The 17569-nt window shown below is 22.6% G+C and overlaps 1 protein-coding gene across 1 annotated transcript in view; it reads left to right on the top strand.

The window, feature by feature from the left end:
* The window catches only part of LOC145832679 (kelch-like protein 23), a 37055-nt gene extending 19899 nt beyond the window's left edge, over positions 1-17156 (top strand). The window contains exon 6 of the mRNA XM_082939981.1: positions 16971-17156. Within this exon, the coding sequence (XP_082796107.1) occupies positions 16971-17156 (186 nt within the window). The remainder of the gene's footprint in view (positions 1-16970) is intronic.
* The last annotated feature ends 413 nt before the right edge of the window (positions 17157-17569 follow it).

Raw genomic sequence — 17569 nt, 5'->3', positions numbered from 1 at the left:
AAGTTATTGAACATTAATTTGAATGTTAATATGCATAAGTATGTTTAAAAAATATTTAAAAATTTCTATATATATATATATATATATATACTTATATACTAAATAAAAAATTAAGTAACCCTCAAACCTGCTAATATTTATACTTTAAAAAGTTTTATTTCATCGTTTATTTTTTGTTACAAAAGTTGAAATAAACTAAAAATTGTTTACAAAACAACTATATAAGTTATTTAATATCACGATAGTTTTTGTTTTTATATATATTAAGTTACTTAACAAAACAATAGGCAATAAACATTTAATAATTGTTGTCCATATTTCATATAAACATTTTAATGAAATTATATCATATCATGGATGGTTTATTGCTTAAATCTTAAAACAAAACAAAATCACAAAAAATAAAATTAAACTTTGTAAATAAATTATTCTCGCACAGAATTATGGTTAGTATATGTCCAGTACATTTATGAAGCTCATTGTTAACTCACTATAACGATCAAACGTTAGTGGGTTTGTACAAACATTTATATTTATTTTTGATTTGTGATAAAAGCCTAGTGTTTTTAGTTTAACCTGGGTTTAAACCAGGGTTTCCCAAACTCATTTACTAAATCGCCCCCTTTTCAGAAATTTGAAAAATAATCGCCCCCCACAATTTTAAAAAGTAGTTTTTCTCTTAAGTACAAACTTTTGAGCCAAAAAATTGTGTTCGAAATGTAATTTAGTCTGGTATTTCTTATACACGCACTTTTTGGCTGTGTTCAAAATAGTTTACAGGGCTTGAGAAAATAAGTTACTGTTGTTTTCTTAAGCCCAGTGAAGTGTAAAAAAATACATAAATATTAAAAAGCCTTGTGTAATCAGTAATCAATCCTGTTTAAAAATGAATTGTTTTGAAACTAATGAAACTTTTAGGGTAGTGGTGGACAACTTTTGTAGTCAGCGATTCATATTTACTAAAAAATCATTTCTTGTTTCAACTCGTTTAAAAAATGTAATTGCGGGCTGCATAATTTACAAAAATAACATGTAGAAAACTAAAAGACTCGAGCATAATTGTAATAAAATGATTAACTATTATTGTGATCTAGGAAATACTAAAGTAACTAAAAACCAAATTGAAAGTGTATTTCAAAATCATAAACATCAAAAAACTAAATTTTGTTTATTTTGCACAAGTAGTTTCAAGTTACTTGGCGGGTCGAAATTTGATTGAATCTGGACCGTAAGTTACCAATGTGAAATCTTAACTGAAACCTGACATTATAACTATCTCTCATTTAAAGAATTTCGGACATTTAAAGTGAATACTAAGTAACTTATTTAAGCCGCACAAAATACTTAAAATATTATATAAATAGGCATATTCTAAAATTAAATACCAGAGATTAAAAAACTATAAAAGAATGAACAGATTTTTTTTAAACATAATTAAATAGATATTAAAACATTATTGCTGATCCAGTTTTAGGAAGTTTGACCAACTGGTTGATTATCTCACATGAAAAGTGGGTTTATCAATATTTTCTGTTAATGCAGTAAAATTATTAATTTCGATGCTGAGATATATTTTAAGCAAGTTAGTTGTAAAATTAAAAATTTTATTCTAAACTTTTTAAACTATATGTTTTGTAAAAGAATACCATTAAATAGTTTTTGACTTAAAATAACTTTTAGGAAACTAAACCTTAATTTTAACATTTTTTTTTCTTCGTTTAAGTTTAAAAAAAAATCAAATGTTTTACAATTAATTCTGTGAACAGAAAGTAATCGATTAAAATAATCTTTTAATTGTGTTAAAACTTTCTTTTGTAACTGTAGCAGTCTTTTTTATTGCTTATTTAATACTGTTTAACTTTATTTTTTCTCTAGTTATTAGCCTATAATAATTTACTAGAAAAAAATAGTGAAAAACTAAAAGCTAGTGTTCAACTATTAAAATAAACAACATATTCTAATTGCTAATATATTAAAAAATAAGATAAAACAAAAAACAGTTGTATTAATAGTTTAAAATTATTTAATATATAGATTTTCCAACAGTAATAATTTAAGTTAGAAAATAAGTTTGAGTTTTATAATCTTTTAAATGAAAAAATTGAAGCATTTCAAATAGAGACATCAAATCTGTACTCTTTTAAAACCGAAAATAATTTTTGAAATAAAAACTTTAATAGTTATCAAGGCTTTTTTATTTATACAGATTAAACAAGTAATAACAAAAATATGTCAAATAAATTTCTTTCAAACAAATACTTTAACCACTATGCTATAAAAACTTTTAGTGTAATGTAAATCGACAAATATAAACTACAAAATTAACCAGGTCAAAACAAAGATATTAACATATTTAAAACAAAAAACATTTTATAAATACAGTAGACTTCAATTCGCACTTTGAACAAAATAAAAAAGTTTAAACTCAAAAATTATTACCATTTTTTTTTACAAAATGATAAATTCAAATATGTTATATGCAATAACGTTATGAATAAACATGAAATCAACTAAAACATAAAACAAACAGTCATAAAAAAAAGATCTATATAAGCTATTAAGTATTGTGTATTTTTCGTTTTATTAATACTTAGTTAGTAATAGACTTTATTTAAGTTAAGTTTAAGAAAGTATAAGTTTGCACTTTTTTTGGGTAAAAAGTGCGAACTTAAGAGGAAGTCTACCGTAATTTATATTTATTAGGCATTATGCAAACCTGCTATAGAATAAATAACTTAAAAGATTTTTTAATATAAAAAGACTACTTAAATACAATACAAACCAGTTTAAACAAGAAGTATTTTAAAAGATCAAATAAATAAAAAAACTTTCATAAAATAATGTTTGCTACTGAATTCAAATATAATGCGAAGGATGAGGTTCATGAATTCTTGCAAGTTTTTCTAATCTGATTCTAAATCAGTCAAATAAAGCCTCAAGTCACCTCCTTTACAAATATCTAGATTAGATATTTTGCTCAATATGTTGATAAATAAACTGAAAGCTTTCTCAACAACATAGCTAGAATAAAAAACTACACACAACAATCTAAATTCCTCTCAAATGATTGGATACTTTTGCGTTAGTTTTTGTTGAGTTCAAAAGCTTTCATTTCGTTTTTTGGAAAAAATTACTTTAAGTTCAAGGTCAGTTTGTAAGTTGGAGAAGGTTTCCTGTGAGTCGTTTACTTCAAAAAGATCTGCCACGAAGGGATCCATATTTTTATCTATATGATAGCTTTTTTGTGTTAAACCGAAATTTTACTACTTAATATGGTGAAATTGTTAAAAATTCTAGATTAAAAAAAATGTTTGCCTAAATTGTCACCAGGTTTTTCTAGGTAAATTGGCAACCCTGTATAGTTTTATTTCTTAGTCTAACTTAATGACTTTTCAAAAAACAATTGGAATCCTCATGAGGTGATAGTTAATATAGAAAACATAGATTTTTACAAACCATTTATGATCCTAAATAACATATATGTAAGGTTAAAAAATAGTGAAAAGAATTCCGATCGTCTATGATCTATGTAAGTGTTAAATAAGAAAATATATAATTGAAAATATTTAATTAACTTAAAAGTATGAGTCATAAGTACTTGATTTTTTTCTCTATATTTTACATAAACACAATAAACTTTTTTGTTTAGGTTTTACCACAGGGTCAAATATTTAATAGCAAGCTAAAATTAGTAAAATAGCAAAATAAAAAGTAAAAATTTTATTACAACCCAAAATTTTAAAATCGCCCCCTTTTCGCCCCCTTACTAGTTATCGCCCACCCTTTCGCCCCCTTACTAATTATCGCCCCCCGAAATACTAAAATCGCCCCCAGGGGGGCGATATCGCCCACTTTGGGAAACCCTGGTTTAAACTTTTACATATTTAGTGTATTTGTTTTCTTAGTTTAGTAAATTTAATAAAAGTTTTACATAAAGATAAATAAATAAATTAAAAAATAAATAAGTTACTTAAAGTTTTCTTAAAAAAGCCTAATAATCTAAAACATCGTTAAATCAATTGCATTGTTAACGTTTTGTTTTTAAAAATATTAAAAGTATTTTAAATTTAAAACTAAAATTTTAGTAGAACTTTTAATATCAGTAAAAACAAAAACTATATTTTTACATTTTAAAATAAAATTTAATGAATGTTAATTGAAAATCTGTAAAGTAAAGCATTACTGCAATGTTTTATAATTTAGCAAAAAATACTCAATTCGCCTAATTTACTTTTTTTTTATATTGTATAGGCTGTAACTTACTAAACAATATATTTCAAGCAGCATTAGAAATATTAAGCCATTTTGAAAATAAAGCAAAAAGTATTGTTTGACCTCATAAATCATAAGTGTAGTTGCGACCAAAAAACTAATAATTTTGTTTAAAATTAAAATAAAGAACTAAAATAGTTACTTCATTACAGTATCTAAATGCAAGTCATTGTTGGTTTGTTTACAATTCTATATTTCAAACAGTTTTTAAAAAATTTCTCGTTTGAAACGATTTAAATAACATCTACTAAACTGTTGCTCAAAATAAAATACGTTATAGTAGTTTAGATAAAATAACTTTAAAACGTAATTACAAAAAAAAAAACAACTATTTAAATTAAAAGAAAATGGTTTGAAGTTGTGACTAACTTAAAGTCATAAAATGACCAAACCTATATGTTATTTGTAATAAGTACTTCACACGTTTTAAGTTAATTTTTTTTCAATCCTTCCAACTGTAAAAGATATAAACAAATTATTTTATATTAGTTACCAAAGATAAGTATCTAAAGGTTTTGGATAAATATCAATTCAACCAAACTACTTTAAAAATATCTAATAAAAATTCTATAAAATACATATACACTGCTTTAATCCCTTTTGTTTTTATTAAGTTATTTTATCTTACTAATATAATATTTGATATGATGAAATATTTAGCAAAGGATTCTGAAATTGAACTAAAGCATGATTTAAGATTAAATACGGCAATTAATGCATCCTCCTACGTAGGCTAATGCAAATGTTTGCTTAAGAAAACTCTTGAAAAATAAAAAACTTTAAAGGAAATACAGTATGTTCTTTTTTATAACAAGTAGCAATATGATATAAGTAAATTGTGCAAAGTTTGCTAGATAGTATTTTACTTGTGATGTAAGTGTATTGTTCTATATTAATCAAAATGATCGACCGTTTTACAAATTAATTAATTTTTGTGTTTTAGTTTAATTATTTATAAGAAAGATCAAATTATAGTATAACAATGACTAGTTTAGTGTGAAATAAAAGTAAGCTTTTACTAAATGTGATGAAAAATTTTATTTTTGTTATTACCAATATACAAGAAATTATCGAAAATAGATAATAGAATAACGAATACTGTATTATTTGTTATTCAAATATGTATTACTTCGATATATACTTAATTTATAAAAACTTTTTAAACAACCTAATAACAAAGTGTCATTTAGTATAGTTTATTAAATTTGTAAAAATTATAAGTTATGGTTTTAAAATACTAAAACCAATTACAGCTATAAAAAAATACATACCTTAAAACCTTTTGAGCAATACAAAATTTTTTCTATACATCTAATAGATTATACTCAAAATTACTGTTATATAAATTTTGTAACTAACCAGATTTTAGCCTTTAAAGGCTTACAAAAATTAACGGCTTAAATTTGTTCGACATATCATCAGAATTATTAAAATAAAAATTGATTGATTAAATCGTGCATAAAGTTATAAAACGCATTCTTTTCTCTTTGTTACGCCATAAAAGCAATTTGGGGATGTTTACTTTAGTTCAAGTTATAAAGAAAAGTTAAATAGTTTTACTTATAAATTAGTAGTTATTTTTTTTTACTTTAAATTACCGTAAGTTTTCTTCGAAGAACAAACTGACATATCGTGCAGTTTTTTAGTTTTTAGACAATAAATTGTAAACTAGGTTAAAGTTATTAAATGCACTAAATTACAAAGTATGTAGCAATAATTTGCTTTTAACAGTTTTTACTTTATGTAAGAAGTCTTAAATAGTTGATGTTTAACATATCTTTAAACTGCTTGCACAAAACTCTTTTTGACAGTAAATTTAATTTCAATTAAATATTTATAGGATTATATCCAAATTAACTCAATCTACTGAGATATAAAATAACTTTTCAGTAAAGTAAGTTTTGTGAACTTCTAAACAGTAACACTTTTAAACGGTGACTGTTATATCGATGTATTCTAAAAATAAGTCATAGTTACTCTTATATATCATATAAATAAAGTAAACAACTAATTAATTTGAATATGGGATTAAAACTTTATTTAATTATTTTATTAATTTAATTATTTTACTTCTTTAAGTATCTAATTAAAAGGCATACAAAACCATCATAGCTCAAAAAATTTTTTGAAATAAAATTGTTAAGAAACTGTATTTACAGAAATTATATAAAATACTTAATTAAATTCAGCCGGTTTAGGCTTTTAAAATATTTTCCGATGCTTTGCTGACAGCAAATACACTAAAATTTCTGCAGAGAATTTGAAACTTTACAAAAACCCGACCAACAATATTTCGATTGTTGAATCAGAAAAACATTCAGAACATTTCTGTGGTTTTTTAAACATGTATGAAAAGCACTTTTACAAATGATTAAATATTTCATAGGTATTTTGTTGTTCTCCTTTTTTTTTCATTCACGTAAAAACGTAAGACTTAAAATATAAGTTTTAAAATAAGATCTAGCTTTTAATTACTTAAACTGAAATTTTATACTTATTAATGCATACTTCAGATACTGGAAAGATATAAAGACAATATTTTTATTAAAATCATAAAAATAAATAGTCATATTAAACAAGTAGTTATTAAAACTTTTTGTAAAGAATAAAGTGAAAAAGACTATTTCTGATGTTATCATACTCTTAAAATGCAATATGTTTATTTCGTAATCACTTGTATGACGTAACATTTAAATCTTGTCTAACATGTGCTTTAACAACTAAAATCGATAATAATCGTTGATGTCGCAGTGAATAGTTTTACTATTTTGAGTATTAAAAAGCTATATATACAATAATTATTTGCAGTGCTATATTTTTAATTAAGTTTAACTTGTAGAATTCTATAAGAAAAATTTATTTAAGTTGTATATACATACCTTAAAGTTATTAATGTTAAGATAAACAGTATTTTGCTTTATTACACTAACATATATGTCTGTGTGTTAACGGTTTAACACACTTTAACAAATCTCTGTAGAAAGAAGGAATATTATTGGAAAAAAGGAATAGAAGCTAAAGTAGAGTACATTAAGTTTTATATTTCATGTACGAAACAGCTTATTGTTTTTATATAATTAGATAAATATTTAGCTCTAATTTAATTTGTCAAGCACTTTTGACCAGAACTTTAGTATGGTAAAACATGGATAATAGACAAATATAAACCCATACTTTAGCTTCTATTCTTTTCTTACAGTATTTAACATTCGGAAAAAAATTTAAGTCTGACTTTTATGTTCATAAATTGAGTAGAATACAAGTTTTAATAAAAAAAAGTTTGTAACTCGGTTATTCTAATAATCTTAAAGGTGTTAATTATTAAAAAGATATACTTTATAAATACTTTAAAATAAGGTTTAAAAATTCAAAATATAAAACTAATCTGAAAAAAATATTTTTTGACTTAAACACTTATTTTATAAACAAATGAAATTTAGATGTAATTTATAATATTAGTTTATAAAATTAGAACCACTTACAAGATACAAAGTACTTCTAGTTTTTCTTATATAGTTTGAGTAATTAGTGCTTATAAAAATTTGTGTTATGTATTAACTTTTAAACAGTTTTTCAATTGCGCCTGTAATGAATGTTGTGACGTAATAATGCGAAAACGTTCGTTTTCTGTTGAATACTGCATACATTTTAGTCTTAAGATTATACATTTTGTTGCTTTTAAATGTTTTTTCTTATTATTTTAAACCTTTAAAGGTTTTTAGTAAGGAACTATTTTAAAAAAGTTATTATTTTATTGTAATCCAAAAAATTAAATGTTGTCTAAATATTTAATATATATTATATGCTAGTTAAATTGATGCATATTTATCGTTTTATTATTAACATTTTAACTAATTTAGAGAACACAATGATTTTATGCTACTAATTTTTATTAACTTCATGTTTTAATTCTGTCTAATTTTAACAATACTTAAAACGAAAAACTATTAAAACATTAAAAATTAAAGCAAAAAAAATCAAGTCGTAAATGTTTTATAAGAAACATTTAGTTTCATTTCTTTAATTTCCTACCTAAATTATTGAAGTCACTTGTTTCAAATACATATTTAACAAAAAAGTACATAAACTATTTAAACTGCAATAGAAAAATACTCAAAAGTTAAGCTATATCTTAAAGTAGTATACCCTTTTTTTTATTGAAAACTTTTATAAACTTAAAAATTCATCACATTATAAAATTATATTCACATTAACTTTTATTTTGAAATAGTATTGTAAACAATTTATTTAAATTTTAAAGTATCAAACGATTTTCGGCTTGAAATATTTATTGCTATGTTAATCAAAACATTATAGGAGTTTGTTTTAAAGAAAGTTTTTACAACTGAAAAAAGAGTACTTAGATAGTTATTTTGTTTGCAAAATTTATTTACTTTTTAGTAGTTTACGAACTTAAGATAAGATATTTATTAAGTTATTTTACAACACGCGTTTAGTTTAAATTATATAAATGATAAAATAAAAGGATAAATTAACTATTTAATGGTAATATTATGTATGAAATGTTTGTTTATGCATAAATTTATTTAAAAGTTAGAGTGCTTAACAGTATAATTAGTTATTGAAATCATTTAATATATGTTTCATTATATTGTAGATTATTTTTATTTATTTATTTATTCTAAATTTTATTCTAATTTATATATTTAAATATTCTAAAGTTTAAAAACTAAATTTATGTTGAAGTAAAATTGAAGTTTTCATTATCATGAAAACCTATTGTAGTATATATATACGGCCCTAAATTTTATAACTTTAAAACACTATCTGTTTGGACTTAAATACTAAAAATCTAGTTAGTTATTAAAATTTTATGAATAATACTATTAAACTTTATAATAAACAGGTTAGAATTTCCGAAAAAGAATCATTTTTAGAATAAACTTCTTAGACTGAAATAGTTTTTCTGACCCTTTACATAAAACTAATACATACAAAAAAAAAAGTAAGAACAAGTGCTTATTTGAAAATTTCAGAAATAAGATGCATATTTTCACAACCATAAAAAGAAAGTGTTATATTGATAAATAAAACATGTAACTATTTTTTTTCTTTTTACTTTTAAAATACGTCATAGACCTAAGATATTTGTTTTACTTGTCACAGTTTGGTTATAAAGTTTAATTGAGTGTTTTAGCTATGAGTAATAGATAGCACGTGTTGGTCACAGTGACGTAATAATTTAAAAGTGATTCAAAATTTTCATGAATATTTGATTAAGTTAAAATTATCTCGAAAACTGATTTTATATCACGGTGTGCTACCAAATATTTGTTATTCTGAATTGGTTTTTATGTTATTTATTATATAGTATTTTGCAGCTTATTTAATAATAACATATAATGATGTTACTCGGTAGTTCAGCTGATAATTGTTACAGATAATCAATAAAATGCAAATTTGTTTTTTATACAGAGTTTCATTTCGTGAAAAACTGAGGCTTAGTTTGATTAAAGCATATTTTAGTAGCTTAATATAAATTCATAATAAGTTAATTCTATATTTTATCTTCTAATAACATAAAAAATTATATTAAGATTATTAGAATCGTTTAAATTCTAAACTTGCATGCAATTTAGTGTATAACTAATTGATAACTTAAAGTATTGTATAAAACTAAATATGAAAAAATTTATTTATTTATTTAGTGAAGTATTTTATATCTCCTCATTTGTTATTCAACTGAAAAAGAATATATATTTAAACTTAAAGCTGTATCTTTTGTTAAACTCACTTTAAAAACATTAAAACAATATTATAACTTCAAGCTGTTTTATTATAAGTTAAAATTTTGTTTTAGCTTAAACACTAAAAATAATTTTTATATGTAACGATTGCATGCAAAACTTAACGTTTAAAATCAAAAGATATTGATTATCAATAAAAAAAAATTATTTATAAGGATCTCAAACATTATTTTACAATTTAAAAAAATGTTGGTATTTTGTTGATAAAAAGTTATAAAATGCTAACCTTTGTATCTTAACTTTTTTTAAAATATTTGGTGCTGATTGTTGTACAAAAAACATTAATGAGCTAATGTTAAACTTTTGTTAAGTATTAAGATATTAATAAACGTTTTGTTTTATAAACCATTGTTTAAATAAATTCAAAATCATGCTTAGTTTTTATTTCTATCAAAAGTTTTATTATTTAGCTTTATAAATGTTATAACTTTCATTAAGTTTAAATAAATGTAAAACGTTTAGTAACTACTTGACCGAAAAAAGTCTTCCAAACTATTTCTATGATGTTAAGAAGAAAACAAGTTCAGATATACGCTAAGATACAATATGATGTATGCCTGACATCACAAGACTGTTGTGACGTAATAGTTAAAACGTATTTTTAATCCCGCACTTATACGATCTAAATCGAAGAAGAAAGGCACATAATAATTGTCTGGTTTCAAGTCACGGTGAATCAAATATTTTTTATAAGCTTAAATAGCTTATGCTAAACAAAAATATTTTAATATACGTAAAATATTTTTTCTGTTTTGTTGGGCTGCACTCAGTTTTATAATATTTTCCGATTTAAAATAACTTCATATTTTTGTCGGAAAAAATATTTAAAATTTCTAGTAAAAACTTAAATTTTCGTTTAACAACTAAATTATACCTATTTTGACGTAGCTAAGTTATTTACTAAGAACTTAAAGAAGACGTAGCTAAAAATTTATTTTAAAATATGCTAGAAATATGTCTTGTTTAATTTATAAGTAAAGTTCATTTTATTTTTATGATGATAGAGATTGTTATTAGATGTTTAAGTAGAACTAAGTTGTTAAAAAAAGTTGTTCCATTACGAAACTGTTCAAATATCTATTAAAAAAGGTAGATTATAGGCATTCAAACTAAATTATAAATCATCAAAAATTAAAATTAGAAAATAAAAGCGATAAATTGCACTTATGTATTTTTAATAATGAAATTCGTTATGAATATTAGTATTTTTAAAATTTTTTAATAATTATTACACTCGATACATTACTTTGAAACAATAGGAGTAAATGTATTTTTATACTTAAAAAAGTTATTATTATAGTTTTTTAAGACTTATTCAGCTTATCAATTTTTTATTAAAAAAACTTAAATTTCAAAAGGAGCATAATTAGTTAATTACATTACTTTTTAAATAAAATATATACCTTAGGAGTTTTTTTAAGTAAAAAATAGCTCTTTATTTATTTTAAACCAGTTTTAATATTTCGTGTACAAAATTTTTGTGGCGAAATAAAAACAAAACTAGTTTTTCCAAATAAACAATTCAGTAACTACAGTAAAATTAGATAGGTATTGTTGTTATAGACTTGATTTTATTGCGTTTTAGCTACTAAAAGTATTTCCTAATTCCAATTTTAAAACTAAGCAATTTGAAAGTTATCATGACTTAAAAAAGTATCAGTACTTTATTGGTATCAGAAGTTTGATATATTTAACAAATTTTATAATAAAAAATACAAGTATTTTAGTTATGTATTTAAAAGTGTAAGCTCTTTATTTTTCTGTATATCTTAAATGGTTTTAATTTGTATTATCTAGATGTTTTCAAGAATGCGTTATGTTTAATTTTGATAACTTAATTTATTTAATGTTTATTCACTTGTTTCTTTAGATAAAATACTAAAGAAATTAAAATTTTTATTGAGTTTTACTCAAAGCTTACGGTAGTAAACTATTTAAACAGTTTACAGCACCTTATTTTATGATAAGTTAGATAATTCAAATACTCTTTTTAATCAGGCTTATTGTATAAAAAACTTCTATTTTGATCATATAACGGTATAAAAAATTAAATAAAAACTTCAGCTTGTTGTTCTAATTTTTTTTCTTTGTACAAAGTTTATACTTTACACTTATTATGTATACTTAGATCTTTTACTGAATAAAAATAATGATGGAAAAGTATATTGCTCCTTATACAGTTTTGACTTTATCCGTTACAAAGCAAACAAACAGTTCGCATTAGAATTATATAAATGTTTAAAAATGTTAATAAAACATGTTCTTTCTAATGGAATGAATGATACAGAATATTTTTCAGTCAATAAAATCAAAATCAGTAATTATCCAAACTATTTATAAGGAATAAGCCAAACTATCAACAATTTAAACTGAGTATATTTGGATATATAAAAGTATATAACTTATCATAAAGTACAATAACTAACAAAATAAACCTATAAAAATAGACTTCTATAAACCGACTTAGACGTTTATTTGGTAAAAAAGGAATTTCATTCAGTGTCAATAAACTTATGAAAACTTTCATAAAATAATTTATAGAAACTATGTTATATAAGAATATTATTTCGACCTAGAGGTGTAAGTATAATAGAAGTTTTAATTAACATTTTATAAAAGAATATAAACAATTTAAATGTATACAAAATATTTTTTAAGTTGCTACATTATAAAAAAATATTTATTACATATTGTATAACTGATCTTAGTTCAAAATAAGTTTTTTTTTTAAATGCTTTTCAAATAAAAATACTGTGCGTTCTAAGAGTAATTTATTTCAAAAATTAACGAAAGTTTTAAAAATTTCAAGATAACGAATGACGAGGAAAATATCTTATTAAGTTTAGAGTAATATAGTTGAAAAATTTATAATTTTAATTTTAAATAAAATCAAATTATACAGTAATCTTCCTTTATTCTACCAACATATGTTTCTGTGTGTCAACGAATCAACACACTTCAACTGGGTTGTTAATAGGAAAGATAACTCTTTTTTGTTAGCAAACAATTAAAACTATATTTTGAACAGTTAATTTTAATTTTATCATTTAAGCAGCTAAAGTGTCATTTTTACAAATATAAATTCTATTGTGACGTAAGAAAGCGAATTTTTTTTGTTCTTCAATACACATTTAACTGTAGTTTTTTTTTATATTCTGTACTCTCTGGTGCTACGAAGTACAATATTTTTTGAACAGCCTACTAAAGCTAAATTTTAAGATAAATAAGTCAGGTAAAAAATTAATCTTTTTCCAATTATTAAACATATTGCCAGAAACAAACGAAAAGCTTCTTCGTTTAATTATTGCTAATACTGAAGTATTGCCTAGTTTATTATAATTTTTTTTTACTGAAGTATGTTAATACTGAACTCTACCGTGTTTTTAACAGTTAATACCCGCAATGAATTTTTTATACAACGTCTTGAAAATTTTTTCTATAAACAATTACCGACTATAAAGATTTGCCAACCCATAAACAGACAAACATTCAATCAAATTAGTCATAGTAGGTTATTTAAATGTTAGCACCTATACTGGTAAGTATAGTTTTGAAATACAAGTCTAACAACTTGAGTTCGCTCTTAAATAATAAAATCGTTTAAATAAAATACTTTGCTTTTGTACACATAGTAAGATTAGTCATGGTTCTTATGAAAAGATCACTACTTATTAGCTCTTATCATGTAAACTTATAATGAATGAACGCAATTCGAGTAAACACTATTTAGCTGTAAAAAAAATCGATACTTACGCTTTGTTACGTTAAACTGCGTTTATAATCACGAAGAAAATATTTATCAGTCGTTTCGTCAACACCTTGGCAATTAAAGGAAATGCGTAAATCTAACAATATAATTGAATCTTAAAAGTCATTTTTGTAGTTGTATTAATTTTTTTTTAAACTTTGATAAAAGTTTTATACTAGATTACATAAAGATTACACATACACTTAGTACATGATATATTGAAAAAAACTAAATTAAACAATTTCACAAAATATAAAAAATAGTTATTTTTAATTTATAATTCATTATTTAGTTGTTTATAATTTCTACCTTGTTTATGAAAATGGTTTACTAATACTTTTATATAGTTAACTAAAGGTCATAACAAGATATTAAATATTTGAAGAGTATTTTAGCACATATAAATTTTAATTTTAAATAATCTAGACTAGTCTATAATTGTAATAATATACTTTAATATTTGTCATATTTTCATTAAAATTAAACCTATAATTATGTTATGCTATAAAGAAGTATAGATCAAAAAAAATTTTTTAGTTTAAAAAGTTAAAGACTTTAGCAATTTAGATTAGAAAACGGTAAAAAATACTACATACTTTCTTTTATCATTATATTAACTACTTGTTTAATTACTAACATAAACCATTTTTAAACACATTTTAAACACATGTAATTTTATAATTTAAAAAAAAAATATCCTTCATTAGTATCTTTACAACTATCTAAAAATCAAAACTTTTTATTTAGTTGTCATCTCTTTAGTTTGAAAATATATAATAAATTATATTCAATATATCAAAATAGTCATATTTAAAGTTTAGTTAAAACTTTTTTCAGATTTTAATTAAAATTTAATTTTCAACTATTTTATTGATTAGAAAAACTTAGCCTTCAACATATTATAATGTTTAATAATAAAAATTAGTCTGATTTCATCTTTTAATACTTTGAATATTTTAGTTTTTATGTAAATTTTTAAAGAAGAAAAAAATATCTACTAAACGTTAACTAACAAATACAAATGAGCTAAATTATTCTGTTTAAAGTACCAAATTTGTACATTATACTCACATAATATAAACTAAACATTTTAAATATTTCTCGTAAAAACGTCTGTGTAAGCGTTTTTTATTTCACAGTGCACTACAACTCTCTTGTGACGTAATGATAGAAAAAAAAAACTTTGATAAGGGCTAAAATAACATTTTATAATGTAATAATTAACGTGTTTAATTTTAACAAATCACTAGCCCAAAAGTCATCTTCATTTAAAGCTGTTTTAAGCCATGAAAATAAAACGTTATGCAAAACCCACATTCTGAATACTTGCGTATGATAAATCAATAACAACTACAAGGTTCATTTATAAAACTAACTTTTAAATCGTTATATTAAACTAAGCTACTGTTTTATTTAGATAACTGTAAAACAAATTAAGCTACTTAGATAAAAGATCTATAATTTTTGTTATTTTTTTTTAATTGAAACCAGGGGCGTCGCGTGCGGTGGCACACTGGAGCTGCAGTCCCACCTATTCAAAAAAAAAAGAAAACAAAGAATTTTCCTTTATTTCAGTTTCCCTGCTTTTTTTCATTGAACTGAACGATAAATTTGTTAGTTTTTAAAATTTTTCATTCAATTTTCAAAAATTCGTTAAATGGTTGGCGCTGCAAGCTAAAACTGTGTGTGCTGCATTTTAAACATATATCAAATATCCTATACAAAAACTTGTTGAAAAGCTTATTTTTAGAGCTGCATTCAATGCAGCGCTATGTGAATTAAACTGAATATAAAGAATATAGTGAATATGAATATACTGTTAATTAGTTTTTGAACATTATACATTGAAAAAACTACTAAATGTAAACAACTTGAATACAGTGAAAGTAAATTTTAGTTTTTGAGGTGAAAGTTGCAACATCAAAACCCAGTGGTCAACACATATACAAAAAAAAAAACTATTTAAGCCAAAAGTTCTAACAAGTTTTTAAAGGATATTATTAAAAAAATTCAAAACTCAATAAATTCGTGTGTGTTTTATTGATAATTCTTTTAAAAATGGTCATTAATATTTTTTTATATATCATAATTTTTTATTCCTGGTTACCTTAAAGCAAAAGAAAACAAAGACTACCTATCTTATTTACATAAAATAATAAATTTCTTTTAAATATAACTAACTTTGTTTTTTGATAATTTTTAGTATTGAAATAATCAAAATGTAGCTAACAAGTTACATGCAAGTTTTAAATGCCTTATATTGATAATGAAATTTGTGTAAAAAATAAAAATTTTCAAATTGAGATCTACAACCTAAAGTTTTCTCAACTTGATGTGAAAATATTTAGAACAAGATTATAATGAAAGATATTAAAAAAAAATATTTTAATCTAAAACATACTCAAAAATTAAAAACTCTATTCTTAAAAAATTTAAAAAAATCTTAATTATTTTGCTAAAAAACTTTGTTAACAATTGCTGAAAATAAAGCAAAAGGTAAGATATAGTGAAATAGTTTTTTTTTCTATCAAATTCCTTACATAAAGAACCTGTTGTTGCCCTAGTTTTGTTGTAAGCATTTATTTGATTTTGATCAAAATAACAAAAACATTTTTTAAAGAACTCTGATACCACTCCATGATTTCTATAGGGTTTGACATGAAATTTAAGTTTATATTAAAGCATTAATAAACTAAGTTAATACAGTAGACTTTTAAGTAAAATATAAATTGTTTAGAATTGCTCTTTGAATTGAATTTTGACATATAGTTAATTAAAGTTGGTAAGCACTAAAATTTTATAAAGAGAGGGAAGTACAAACTAACTTAACAAAAGACAAACTAATTGTTTATCTCCAATTTGATTTTTTAGGCAAATATATTAAAGTTTTTAGATAAACTTACTTCCACAACAAAAGACAGTTCTCATAGTTAAACTTATATCAACCTGTATTAAAACTAACAAGTTTCATCTTTCTAATTTAAATGAAAAAGTTGTTTAATATAAAGGACATAGGGGGTCTATCATATTTTTGTAACAAAAATTAGCATAAGAAATTGTATTAAAGCGTTGCTTATATATTACAAGATACTTTTCACATTGAAAAAAAAATAGCTTTGAAATATCAGTACCGTGTGAAAATTTTCACAAATAGTTTAGCACAAGCATAACTAATTTTTTAGGTTATTTTTAAAAATAACAACATGCAAACTACAAATTATAGTGAATGGACTGTGGATCAGCTTAAACGCCTTGATATAAATGCTTTGTCTGAGGTTGAAAAGCTCAAGTTAAAAAACAGCAGACCAACACAAGATATTTCAATTACCCAAGAGTGTACATCAAGAGGTTTGAAGTTTATTATATGACTAAGCTAAAAGTTTAAACTATATGAAAAAATGTAATTATATATTATATATGTGTTTGTTACTTTAAAAAGAAAATATATTATGAGGAAAAAGTTATTATGTTTACAAATATTATTGCAGTTTTAACTAAAATATTAGCTTTATAACTTTAAGTCTTTAGAACTAACGTATATTTGAAACATTGTTTCATCCTAATATATTTTTTAGCTGAGATTAATATTATTTTGTTTTGTGTTTTTGATAAATATTTATTGTTATAAGTATTAAAGTTTATATGTTACTTTCAAACTTTTAATTTTTATAGATTGCAAATAGTGAACTACTAAAAATATTTTATTTTATTTTTAATTCTCTGTGCTGAATGCTACTTTTGACTAAACTTTATATTTTATTTTTTCAGATACGTTATATGT

This window comes from Thalia democratica, chromosome 3 (genome assembly GCF_965202585.1).
Source record: "Thalia democratica chromosome 3, ktThaDemo2.hap1.1, whole genome shotgun sequence".
Taxonomy (NCBI): Eukaryota; Metazoa; Chordata; class Thaliacea; order Salpida; family Salpidae; genus Thalia; species Thalia democratica.
Note: the sequence above shows the minus strand (reverse complement) of the source record. Positions and strands in the feature narration are given on the sequence as shown.